The sequence below is a fragment of the Scleropages formosus genome, chromosome 1, assembly GCF_900964775.1.
Source record: "Scleropages formosus chromosome 1, fSclFor1.1, whole genome shotgun sequence".
Classification (NCBI taxonomy): Eukaryota; Metazoa; Chordata; class Actinopteri; order Osteoglossiformes; family Osteoglossidae; genus Scleropages; species Scleropages formosus.
In genome coordinates this window covers 50,032,368-50,046,079 of record NC_041806.1, presented here as the reverse complement: position 1 = coordinate 50,046,079, position 13,712 = coordinate 50,032,368, and the positions used below count along the sequence as shown (strand labels likewise).

General features: G+C 44.7%; 1 protein-coding gene across 3 annotated transcripts in view; it reads left to right on the top strand.

Moving 5' to 3' along the window:
* Positions 1 to 13,712, top strand: part of utrn (utrophin) — a 110,192-nt gene that overhangs the window by 3,716 nt on the left and 92,764 nt on the right. For all 3 annotated transcript variants that reach the window (XM_018730242.2, XM_018730239.2, XM_018730238.2), the window contains exons 3-6: positions 11,219 to 11,280; positions 12,607 to 12,699; positions 13,050 to 13,127; positions 13,575 to 13,667. In XM_018730242.2, the coding sequence (XP_018585758.1) occupies positions 11,219 to 11,280; positions 12,607 to 12,699; positions 13,050 to 13,127; positions 13,575 to 13,667 (326 nt within the window). The remainder of the gene's footprint in view (positions 1 to 11,218; positions 11,281 to 12,606; positions 12,700 to 13,049; positions 13,128 to 13,574; positions 13,668 to 13,712) is intronic.

Here is a 13,712-nt window from a genome sequence, read left to right as displayed (position 1 = left end):
GACTGCTCTCACACTGGTTCAAAGCCAACAGTGGGCCCTAGGCTGTCTCATCACAGTGCCAGTGTGTTGCTCCGGTTAAATGGACCGGAATGTCTCCACGCACACACACTAACTGCTAGGACTGTGAGTTGCGAGCGGCTGTGTGGTTTTTCCGTGGTTTAGAGTTTCAGCTTTGGAACTGTGCTTGGTCCCTCCGTACGCTCCTTTGTAGGAGCTCGAGTGTACCTCCGCCAGCCGTTCCATGTCCATCTCCTGATTTACAGAGCTTGTCTGCCAAGTTGGTGCTTTTCTTGTACAGTTGCTAAGCAGCATTATATGTAATGTTTTCATCCTCAGGCTGCAGGGCAGTTTTGTAACTGTGGCCATGTCCAGAAGGACCGTACAAGCATCACCCCGGGATGAATGAGCTTTATCTGCAGGAGCAGGGCTGTGTTTACCTTTTTTTTAATCTGCCTGGAACCATTTCCTTAACACACAGGATTTCGAACACTCGTGATTGAGACGGCAAATATGTGAACTGGGGTGTGCTAGCAATGTGCCAGGCTAGCGCACAGTGGAATGTACTTCCATGTTTTGTACACAGTTTCCTCTGTGATTGAGGCAATGATTTTGTAGGAGGGATTCCATGCTATGTACAGTCCCACTTTTTTCGTAATGGAATGGTGCTTAATACGGTCGTGGTTTAGAGGAACCTATAGATGTCTCACTGTGTGTGTGCGCCCCAATGTGTAGAATGTTTTAAGTGAGAAAGCCTGTTTCTGCTGTTCATAGTTTAAACAAGATCATAATTTATATAGTCGTTTTGCAGATAGCTGATGGCATAGTGGTTAGAGTACTCTTGTTGCAATCAAATGACACTGCTTTTAATCCCCAGTCTTCCCATATTATACTTGATTATGGTACTTGCCCTGAACTGAAAGTAAAGACGTAAAAATGACCCAGCAGTATAAATGGATAGAATCATTGTAAGTAGCTCAGTTTGCAAATCTCACATTGTAAGTAGCCTTGGTGAAAAGAATCTCATAAATAATAAATTCACCTGGTGACCTGTGGGCAGTCTGGAAGTGGCCTCATGACATATGCAAGATCTGCAGAAGGATTGTCCCCTTCCACAGGCTGTTTTGACAGCTGATAAGTATTTCCTTCGTGTTCCTCGTCTTTGAAGCACATAATGAGGAGACCCCCCCATCCCTGTCCCTCTGCTGTGTTGGTAAACACTATATGTTGACAGATGGCTGTGACTGTTGTCCCATGTTTGTTCCTGTCTCTGTCACGCATGATCAGCCCTACACATCCAATGTCTTACTGAGTTTAGAGATCTTCCCTTCCACTGATGCCTTAGTGATGAAGTTGAACTGAAACATAAAGCATTTACATTCATTCATTTAGCTGATGCTTTTAGCTGACTTACAGCACCAGGCTACTAGAAATTATTTAACCATTTACGCAGCTGGTCTGTTTTATTGGAGAAATTTTAGGGTAAGTGCCTTGATCAGGGGTACTACAGCTGGAGGAGGGATTTGAGTCTGCAGCCTTTAGGTCCAAAGGCAGTAGCTCTAACTACTACACTACCAGCTGCCCCATATATATGGGGCCAAAACAATATTAATTAATTAAAAAATTATTTATATAACGAGGCAGCAGCTCTGACATGCTGGAGTATCTGGTTGAAATGGTGCCTAGAGGAAGAGCTGGTGTCCTGAAACCCAAATGTGTAAACCTTGCTGTCAGATCAAAGTGATTTTTGAGTGTGTGTGAGCCTCTCTCTGTTCGCATAGCAGTTCACTTTGGTGGCTGAACAGTGAACTGCTGCTTGTTGGGAGAGACGAGCCCTATAAAGGGGGCAGGCTTGGCCCCCGCAAAGCGGAATGCAGGAATGCCGAGAGGCACTGCTTGCCTGTGATTAGGGACACACGAATCTCTTCCCATGGGGTGGTGGGGGTTGGCATTTGTTGTGGGACTCATGCCTTGGGTCCTGTCCACAAGTAGTGGGGGTTGCAGTTCTTATGGTAGTGCTTGTTCACTATTGCTTCCCCGAGTCGGTCCACTGTTAGGACCTGAGTGAAGTCAAGAATGTGAGACAAGTGGTATAGCTGGGTTTCCTGTAGAAACACTAGTAGAAAGGGCTGGGATGTGTCAAGTGATGTCAGTGAGCATTGTGCCATGTAAGCCAAGGAGATCATCAATGGTACAGCGCCATCTTGAGGATGGTAGAAAGAGGTCAGCAGTGAGGGCATTAGCTTACAGGCGGCTCCACGTAGACTTTTCTGGTAACCACGGGGTTTATCACAATGGGTCATTGAGTGTGTAGTAAAACAGCACAGACAAGTGCTATGGGATATGTCTGGAGGGTTGAAGAGTGGGTGGGGTGGTTGAGCTTCCTGCAGAGGCTTGGCAGATCAGAGTGGGAAGACTGAGAAGGGCAGTACACAGCATTTTGTGTGGGGAAAACTAGTCTTGCTTTATTTGCCATTCCATCTCCCTGTCTGACAGGTTCTATGATTGGGGTGAGGCTCCTTCAAGAAGAATGAAGAAATGTAAAGAACTAATGCAGGGTGTGAGGTGGACACACCTTCCAGATGTGATGAAACTGGGTGGCGGGAGTCATGTTTGTCAGCTAGTGGACTGTTGGCCTGCCTAGTGTCTGAAGAGCAGGCCTGTTTGCAGGCCCTCGATGAACTGCTTCCCCAGTCTTCTTCTGACAGAATGACCACTGAAAAGACAAGTTAAATACTGTGCTCAGGGTCAGTCCATAGACTGAAATGCTGGTTAATTGGTGTGGAATTATTTCTCAGATCACATCTGTGTACTTTGGCTGCTTGTATTTGATTTTATGGGGACTTGTGTGAGAGATCAATATTTACTTAAGGCTGCATTGAGAGTTATTTTATGGAGAAGAAATCAGAGTGACGAATTTTGGGCAAGTTGGTCGAAAGGATACACCCTACAGGGTTTTGATTGGCTGGTGATTTTGTGAACTGTGTCTGCTTGTTGTTCCCTTTGGCGTAGCAGGCGTTCAGACATACTAACAAATGTGCTAATAAAGGCACTAACAGGGTCAGTCAAAAGGGCCATGCCACCTTTGCTCTCAGGACTTCAGCCAATTTGCACCGTTTGACAATACCTCCAGTGAACGTGATTCCCTGGCAGTCACATGCTCAAGGAAAGTCTGCAGTAGTTATCTTGTTGTGGTGCTATTACACCAGTATATCCTTAAAACCTTAGCATATTGTGAGTAAAATAGCCCTGTCCATATATGAGGGTAGGGGGGGTTGGCACCAAGGCCTAGCCAAGCTCCACTGGACACTGTGTATCTCTCGGTGCAGTAGATTCCTGTGATAGATGGAAACAGATGATTTGGATCTTGGTCTGCTTGGCAGTCCCTGTTCCTCGATTCAGCTTTGGTATTATTGCTTTCAGATGTAATTCTGTGAGATCTTCTCTCAGACAAACAGACTTCCAAACAAAATGTGTTCTGCAACTGCAGGACATGCTCTGCTCCCCCTGCAGGTCTCTGTTGGGGGAGCAGGAATGTCTAAACTGACTTCTACACAGTGTCCATATGCATCAAGACACAGGCAGGATTAGATGGGAAGTGAGCGAGTCAGTGTTTGTGCAACAGCACAGAGGGTTAGGGAATGACCTGAGGACTCTATTTCTCCAGAGAGGTGTGTGGAAGAGCTCACAGCCCTTCAGAGACTTAATATGTTAGTGTCCCACTGGGGTACGTACAGAGGGATTTTAGAAGAAAGGAAAGGACTGTGTGAGTTGATGCAGGAACTGCTGACATTTCCGAGTCTCGCGGAGCCTTCTTGTGAAGGAGCACAGTGAGTTTTACATACTTGGGTTTGTGTTCATGTCTTTTTCTGCACAGAACAATTTGCATGTACACTCTAAAGTTATTTCAAACTAATTCCACATCCCCTCACAATGGTTGAAGTGGTCCCAAAGTGATCCTTTCTCAGAGCTGAGAGGCCCTAATCTCACTCTACCAGTTGAAACGTCGGCAGTCCATACTGTAATTGTGCTGTCCTGTTATGCGAGAGCATTGACAGATTTGTTAGAGAAGCAAGGTGAATCTGCACTCTGGATTGAACCGCACACATCTGAGTTTAAACATTCAAGAGTTTTACATTGGATTTTGCTGATTATTTATAATCCTGAAATGACTTCTGCATGTTTATCATTTTCTCACTGGACATGTGACCAGTGAAAAGTGCAAAGTCTCTCAGCCAGACTGGGCTAAACTTTGATGTGTCATCAGGTATTCAGTACTCCTTCAGGATACCCTCTTCTGTTTCCTTGAAAACAAGGGATACTGGGAGCTGGCTTGGGCACCTCCTCTGCTGCACATGCTGCCACTTATCTGCCCACATTCTCCTCCTGTGTTCTCAGAGTGACAAATGACGGAATACAACAGCGGTTCCTTCACTTGGGTTGACGATGGAGGTATCTGTTGGGTTTCCTTGGTGATCAGACAATCTATCTGGATGTGTGTGGGGTGGCATAGATTGGAGATCTGATCTGTGGTGCTTTGAGATATGCGTTTCTCTAATGTCCCTGCAGGACCCCGGATGGTGCAATAATGGAGGACCATGGCAGACTGCCAGAGACCGCCTGGGCATGAGGAAGCTGTTGCAGTGTGTGGAATGTGTGGGGGTGGTTCCAAAGACAGAAGACTCAACTGTTTTGGTGAACATAGTGCTTGACATGGGCTGAGTAGAGCGATGATAACCAAGTGGGATCATGGGGTGGTTTGGCACTGTTTAGTCCTGATGTTGACCGTTTATTGACCTATAGCTGGAGTGGTCCTGATCTGACCCAGTGTGATTTTGAGGCTGTCCTGACAAGGACCTAATGCTGATGTGATCCTGTTGTATTTCTGATACCAAGCCAGAGTTGTTCTGATGTTGACCTAGAGTTTATGTGGACCTGGTTCAGCCATCTGGACCTTTTGCTTTGGTTATAGAGCACACCTGTGTCTGTTCAGGGGTGGTTCTCAGTGTGATACTGCTGCCTGCCACCTGTAGCCCTCTGGGGGGTTGTCAGTGGTTGTAATAAAGGTGTATCCCCTGACCAAAGGGCCCACGGCACACCCGCCCTCTGCATCCTACTCTTCAACTGATGATGTCCCATTGCTCCCCACAACATCTCATCAGTGAGGAATGTGTGGTTGGCACTGGCCTTCTGTGAGTTGAGCCTGGCAAATATGTGTTAACATAAGAGAAAGGATGGCTCTCACACTTACCACATTTGTAGTTTTTGTACAGCTGTGTGCACAGCTGGAAGTAATTAAGAAATTGATAATTGGTAAAAGTAATTAAGAAATATGGGCAGCACGGTGGCACAGCGAGTAGCGTTGTTGTCTCACAGCACCTGGGTGGTGTGAGAGAACACGAGTTTGATCCCCGCTCAGTCTGTGTGGCATTTGCATGTTCTCCCCGTGTCTGCATGGGTTTCTTCCCACAGTCCAAAGACATGCTGTTCAGGTTCCCCATAGTGTGTGAGTGACAGAGAGAGTGTGTGTGTTCCACTGATATATGGATGAGTGACCCATTGTAAGTAGTGTATCTAGCAGTGTAAGTCTCCTTGGTAAATAAGGTGTGTAGGCTGGTAACGCTACATAGTATCCATTGTAAGTCGCTTTGGAGAAAAGCGTCTGCTAAATAAATAAATGTAAATTCAGTTGAAGTTTGGAAATGGTTGGTCATGTTTACACCCTTAATAGCGGTTTCCTCGTGGTTGTCAGGTGGAACAGCAAAAGTTTTCAGCAGCAGGGACAGAGAACAGTTTGTATGTGTATGTGACAGACCCCATACTGAGGCTGCCTGGAGGTCCCTGCTCCCTCACCCTGACGCTTATTTTTGCCTTGATGTCTCAGTCTGCCCTTTTCAGATTCCTTTCTCTTCCTTTCCAATGCGTGAGAAAAGGGGGCTCCTGAGGACAGGGGCATATGGTTGATGTCAGCACTTCCTGCTGACTTTCACCGTTGGTTTCTGTGACAGTGGCTCTTGTGGCAGGCAGCTATGAGGTGCGATCACCCACAATGCACTGCTCTCAGCAACCTCCGCTTCCTGCCACACGGCTGTTTTCCTGGGCTCCACAGCAGAGCCCTTTTCTCACAATGAACCTGGGAACATGGCTGTCGTGGCGCAGACGCCGACCATCCTGGTCCAGGAGGAAGGCAAGCCCTTGTCCTGTGTTAGGTAAGGTCATCGGCGTGCTGCTTAATGCTGTACCGCCCCTTGACCTGCTTCCTGCTCAGCTTCCTGCCCCAGAGGAAAGTATGGCGGCCTTCTTTTGTTTTTCTGTTTCTGCTCGAGAAATCAAGTTTTTCTCTTTCCTTTAATTTGTGTTTTTAAAATTATTTTTGTTCTTCTTACTGAGTTAAATTTGTAAAAGTGGCAAGAACTGGTGGCCTGGGTTAGTGTGAACCTTTGGGATGCTGGGATATTGTGTTTCTCAGAACGTTTTACCTTTGATTCCTCCAAAGGGGAGACATGACTAGCACTGCAGTTCAGAATTTTCACTTGGAATTAAATGCAAATCACTAATATTTTACACTGCTGCTGTTACTGTCAAGGCTGGTGTGACTGTGTGTGTCTTCATGAAACACTAATAGAACAGACTGAACTGATAATTTCTTAGCTGATGTAATCACTTAATATTGCAGCACTGAACTTGACGCCCGTTTAAATGTGGCAATAAAATCAATGTGATGGGGGGCCAGAGAATGCCATGAGAGATGAACCGTGGACTGGAGTGTTATGAACTTCTAGACTCGTGCTTTTTATTTTTAAGGCTGGGAACTGAGAACCCTGAGTCCAGAATTCACATTCCATTCACTGGTTAGATCCTGCATGTTGTTGGGTCATGGCCTGTATATAAAGTTGAGAATATTTAGTATACAATACCATCTGAACTCACACTATCTCTGCAAATCTGTAAGTGGTACATTACGTTTTACATTTATTTATTTAGCAGAGGCTTTTCTCTAAAGTGACATACATCTCAGAGAAAATACAATTTGTGCATTACATTACATTAGGAGAAAGAGAGATATAGTTGCAGACATGTGATTCTTTAGCCCTAGTTTTCTTTCCACTTTATGTACCGATGTTCATCGCACGAGTAGGTGTGCAAAACTCAAGATAGACTAATCCTAATCACTTTCCTACAATTTTTTTTTTAATAAACGGTAAACAAACATTTATGTACAATACAGGAGTAGTGGCTGTGTAAAGGCTTAGCTTGGCATGATCATAAAATCACGGTGCATGAACATTTACACCATACATGAGCTTTAGAGATCATGGGCAAAGTGAGTCTGGAAAAGGTGAGTTTTCAGAACCTTCTTGAATGTAGACAGACTTTCTGCAGCTCTGAGTGAAAGGGGGCAGTCAGTCCACCACAACAGAGCCAGAACTGAGAACCTCCGCACTTTACTTTTCGTGCGTTTCTGCGTTCTAGTAGCTCTGGGAGAAAGTTTATTTTTCCACTGTGTTTATGAAGGACATGCGGCAGATCTTTACTCCATGCAGGTCTTCATGTCCACCTGTCAGTCAGCTTTATTGCTGCTTTTAGTTATTTGTCAGAAAGCCAGAGATTAGCGATTAGCTGTGAAGGCCTAAGTGGGGATGTAAGTTAATCCATCCAAACACAAGGTATTTGCTCCATGGCTCTATTGCTGTGGCGATCCTGTGTTTCTAGACAAGCTGAGACAGGCCTTGTACCAGTGGAGAGAATGTACTCAGAATGGTGGGAATTCTGTGGATTCCAAACATCCCACAGGCCAGAATAGAGTGTGTGGCTTAGTGCAGGGATAGTACAGAACAAATCATGTGTCCCCTCTTCTGAGTATCTGACAAGTAGATCAGGACTATCGCTTCTCTGCCTTTTGGCTAAGATCAAAGTGTAGGTGATGTCCAGGGAATTGTTCCACCTTCTGTGCAGTCTGTGTTGGGCTTTAAGTCTCTGAAGGACCATCATTGTCCCCACCTTCTACAGTCCCCCTTGGCCTTGAATTTTGGTTTTTATAACTGTTACTGAGAGGCAGCAGGAGTTGTGTTTAGAGCTGTCACCTTCCAAACTGTAGGACCTGGGTCAAAATCTCTGCTCCTGCTGTGGTACTCTAGGAACTTTCCCTGAATTGATACAGTAAAAATTCTTCTGATATATAAATTTATAAATCACTGTTAGTAGCTGAAAATGCAAACATGGTTGCCTTGGCCAAGGTGTCAGATAATATTTATTATTAAAAATATTTTACATCCCCACTGAATGTGTGACATTGAGAACAAACTTTCTCCCCTGTGAAAGTTCATCATGGCGAGGAAAGTGTGACTTGGCTGAGCTAGCCCACAAATATTCCAGTGGGCTTTTTGTCCCACTTGTGTATGTGTGTGTTTAGAATGACGTGGCTATGGTAGATGTAGGGTTATTCAGTCCGCCTGTGTGAGGTTTCCCTGGGTCTGCACATTGAGTTTTGCAGGGCTGTACTGATGCCTTAAGCTGTGCATTTGGTGCTTGAGGGCCATTAGCTGTGCAGTGAGCTGTGAGAAGAGGCTTCTGGGATTTGCCTTCCTGATGTAATCAGTTTCCTTCCTGTCTAGCAGAGCAGTGTTGTCCTCCCTGCCTTTTGTAGCCCTAGGGACCTCAATCTCCTCCCATGCATCCCTTCAGTGGCTGTTTGACACCACGACTCCCAGTTTGGTTTAATGGCAGTGAAAAGCAGCTATGCTTGTTTCCACATAGCTTCAGGGTGCCATACTGATGGCCAAAAATACACTTTCACTGTATTAAACTGACAGAAACAGTTTGTCTTTTCTCAGGAGAAAATTAACTTCCTTCTCTTCTCTCAACATGGGTCGACGACGTGGGTCAGAATTCGTTTGCGTGTGAGCATGTGTGTGTGGTACTTTGTACAATTTGGATCTTTCTAGTGATATTTTGTAAATTGTACTATTGTTTGGACACAAACATATCTGTTGATGGCCTTTTGCTCTGTTGTATTTCCCTGTGGTACAACTTTAAAAAATATACACAAAAAGGAACAGAAATTTGCTACTACTTTGGATGATTAACCCAGGATGCCAGAAGAATGAAACCTGGCATGTTCATGAGTGATGTGATGTTTGTCAAATTCACCTCTCAGCCAAGTTTTACATTCCTAGTATAGGTTTGTGTGTTGCTACACACTGTAGATAGTCTCCTGTCTAGTGGGGCAGCTGGTAGTATAGTGGTTAGAACTTCTGCCTTTGGACCCAAAGGTCTCAGCTTCAAGCCTCACCTCCAGCTGTAGTACCCCTTGAGCAATATACTTACCCTAAACTGCTCCAGTAAAATTACCCAGTTGTTTAAATTCAAGAGTTTATTGTAAACAGTTCGTTACACCATACAATGAAATTCTTACTCTGTGAATCCTCTCAGCAGCCTATGACATAAATTGTAAGGGTAAATAAAATATTTACCCGTAAATGGTTCTAAGTACCTTAACATTGTAAGTCCCTTTGAAGGAAAGCATCAGCTAAATGAATAAATGTAAATTGTGAGTTAGAGGTTGTGTTAGAGGAGCTTTGCAGGGGCAACCATATTTGATTGTGCACCCAAATATCAGCCTGGCTTGTTCTGCTTCTCCTTGCTCTGCTTGTTTCAGCCACTGAAATTTACATTCCTGAGTGGGGGGCCAGGGGAGGGGCATAGGCAGCCTGGTCTCTAAGGGACAATAGAGTGTATTGTGTTGTGGTAGGGCATGGGTGGGGCCAGGACCTTACCTGCGAGGGTGAGGGGGGGGGGAGAGAGCGAGCGAGAGACCCTGAAGTTCCTTCTGTTCCCCCTTGATACCACATTAGACATGCCCATTCCACTGAACCCAACATTTTACAGCCACGTTCCAGGTGTAAATCAGGTGAAGGCATCAAGGTAGGATATGGCTCAGTGAGAAAGTTATGAGTCCCTAGTCATCAGTCCAGCCCATCCCCAGTATGCTGAGGATGTCATCCTTCTTATTAGTTCTCATCTGTTCATTGCTAGCAAAGTACAGTGCCCTCCACTAATATTGGCACCCTTGGTAAATATAAGCAAAGAAGGCTGTGAAAAATTCTTTGTTGTTCAATGTTTTGATCTTTTGTCAGAAAAATTCACAGAAATACGCTGCTCTCATGGATATCAAACCATTTTAAACATAACACAGGTTTATCCAAAAAAAAAAAAAAATCTTTGTTAAATATGTGTGTGGCACAATTATTGGCACTCTTTTAGCCAGTACTTTGTGCTACCTCCCTTTACTAAGATAACAGCTCTGAGTCTTCTCCTATAATGCCTGATGAGGTTGGAGAATACATGACAAGGGATCTGAGAACATTCCTTCATACAGAATCTCTCCAGATCCTTCAAATTTCGAGGTCGATGTTGGTGGACTCCCCTCTTCAGTTCACCCCACAGCTCATATTTACCAAGAGTGCCAATATTAGTGGAGGGCACTGTACATGGTGTATATCTTTACCATGCTCTGCATGAGGATAAAGCCATTTTATACTGAACCACAGGATGCAGAGCCTGTCTTGGCTCATATACTGTTTGGTCACGTAGACACACCGGCTGCTGGTTAATAAGCATTTCACAAGCCACCCTGGTTATTCTTTAACTTCCTCCTGTGGAGCAGCTCTACGTTCCCAAGATGGGTGGGGGACATGGCTGACCATGGCTTTGAGTAGAATTGCTGGCCAGGAGACAGCAGTGGCACGTCTTGGGTTCTAGGGTCTCACATTCCCTGTTGGAACAAGCCCCACCCCCACTCCCTGCCATTGCTGCTGGGGAATTCCAGGGAATATATATTCCATCATTCCTTCCAACAGGGGTGTGGATCTGGAACTGACCTCTGATTCTAGGTTTACAGACGAGTTACACTATAGTTCAACATATCTCCCTGTGTGTCTGACACCCTGCGATAGATGTGTCATTGAATGAGCAGCTTTAATGGAATCCGCCTACCCTGCAGTTCTCTGGGTTTGCATCATAACCCTGAGACAGTTGAGGCAGAAGCAGGTCTCATCCCTTCTCCTTGGTCTTTTCTGATCCTGGACTGAGGGCATGTCTTTACAGAGAATGCATGCCATGGGGGAGCAGGGGAGTGTTTTTGGCACCTCACTCATGATGCTTTACTTATATTTTGGTTCTATTCTGTCCAAACTAAACATTTCTCCATCTTTTCTTTCAGATGAGCATGATGCTGTGCAAAAGAAAACTTTCACAAAATGGATCAATGCACGTTTTTCCAAGGTAATTATAACACAACCTTTGCTGTTGTTAGAACACAAGACTTGAATTGAGGAAAATTGTAGAATATTATAGGAGAATGCACTCCAACTTGCAAAATGATGTCTCTTTTATGAGAAAATAGTGAGCACCAATGCATTGTGGGGATTGTTTTTCTGTGTTTCAGTTGCACATCTGTGACTTTTGCCTTTTCCCACATTTCCCAAGCTGGGGACTGGGTGGAGCCAGGCTGAGTGGAGGCGGTACTCTGGGGAACATGTTCAGCTTTCAATGATTTCAGAAGTTGGTGGAGTCATTAAGATCACAGGAGCGCTTTGATTCAGGGCTTTTTTTTTTATGGTCCTGGAATTCTTGAGCTGACCACAGGGGGGCCCCACACTGTGATATTAGGAATCTAGTGTTGCAGGGCTGAGGGCTGTCAGACTGAGGCTCACACTGAGTTGGGAGGGTTGAGAGCCCTTGCATTATGGTGAGCTGTATGAACTCTTGTTAGAAAATCCAAGGTTTGACCGTGTTCCAGTCACTGTGCTGTGGACTGCACCATCATGTCCATGGTTTTACTCAGATACAGGACCCAGGCTGTTTATGCTCAGTCTGCAGCTATTTCTGTATTATTTTTGAAAAAGGGTGGAAACGTGGCGGTCTCTGCCACTCTTCCCACAGCTGAACTGTAATTTTCTCGTTTCAGTATCCACCCCGAATAAAAGTTCTGTTCTATTTCTGCTTGTTTTACATTGCAGAAGTCAGAAAATAGGCAGGTTTCACTCAGGATTTAAAGGAAATAACCATTTTGATGGATATGCTTTAGTAGACAGTGCTTGGGAAATGTGGCTGGTCAGTTGGTTAAGTTGGCAGTCTGGTTGCAGTCCTCACAATGCACTGGTGTTCGCTATTCTTTCATATCATGTGGCGCTTATGAGTGCATTTGGTTCTTTTCTCAATCCGTAAAGTCCTTATCTTCCAGTGATTCTGATCCTATCCTGAGACCTTGACAATTCAATTTTCCACCTGTGCCATATAATGAGATTCACAGTGCTGAATTTGTCTCAACTCCTACTGCCCACTTTGATGTCATTATGTTGTGATCGTATCCTGCCTGTTCCTTTTTGCCAGGTCCTGGTGAACTTTAGGCTACTCTGAGTTCTGTCCTAATGATGCCTGAGTATGTGGACACATTTTGACCTAAAGCCTAATAGTCAAAATCTTTTTTTTTTTTTTTTAAAAATTGCTACACAGAATGGAGTTTATGGAATTTTCCGTACTTAGTGGGCTGATGTCCCAGATCCCTAATGTAGCCATACCCTCCTGATGGATTATGTTCATTTTCAGACAGGGAAGCCATCCATCAAGGACATGTTTTCAGACCTTCGTGATGGCCGAAAGCTGCTAGACCTCCTTGAAGGTCTCACTGGCAGTGTTCTGGTGAGTCTCTCCAATATGATCAACACTCACAGGTGTGCTGAAGCTGTGCCAGAGATACACACTCTTGGAGGTACACACTCACTTAAAGGTATACATTTTTCATTATCGTGTCCAGGATTTTGAGTATGGTTGTTCTACAGAGTTCAGAGTTTAGTACTCCAAGGAGCTTTAGTAAAACTTTGAATGCAATATAAATTCTTGAAATAAAAGTTAGCTTTATTTTACATAAAAATATGTACTTCTTGACCTTCTTCTCTGGGTACGTTGCCAGTATTCCTCCAAAACTGTTTTTATTTTTCTCCATCTTCCGTTAATATAATAGCTGTGTTTGTTGCTCTTTGTCCTCCCAGACCAAAGAGCGAGGCTCCACACGGGTCCATGCCCTCAACAATGTCAACCGAGTCCTGCAGGTTCTGCACCAGAACAATGTGAGTGTCTGGGGTGTCTTTACAGTCTGCTGGAGAGAACCGAGGTTGAAGGCTGGGCCTGGACTAGGGGGGAATAGGGTATGACTGGGTGTGTCTGGGTATGGCTTGTCATGGTTAATATGATTTCATGACTGTGATTGGTTGCAAGACAAAGACTGACAGCATGCCTAGTGTTTGGGTAAAATATGGCCATGTGTCGGAGTTGCAGACAGGTACAGTGTAGTTCGGGGTTAGGGTGGGTACCCTATGCATGACTTCTTCCCTATATCTTGATACTGTGTTGGTGTTTATAATCCTACCCTAAAACAGTCGGAATGGATAGGGTTTACATGGAGCAGGTATATGGTCCAACCACAACCATCAGTGTGGTCAGCAAAGGTCAGGTTTCCCTTCTGGGTTATGTCTTGTAGATGGCCATACACTTAAATGGCACTTTTTATGTAACAGGTGGAGCTGGTCAACATTGGTGGGACAGACATTGTGGATGGGAATCACAAGCTAACACTTGGCCTCATCTGGAGCATAATCCTGCATTGGCAGGTAAGTAGGCCCAGTTGGCCCATTCTTTTCTTCTCTCTTGCTTCT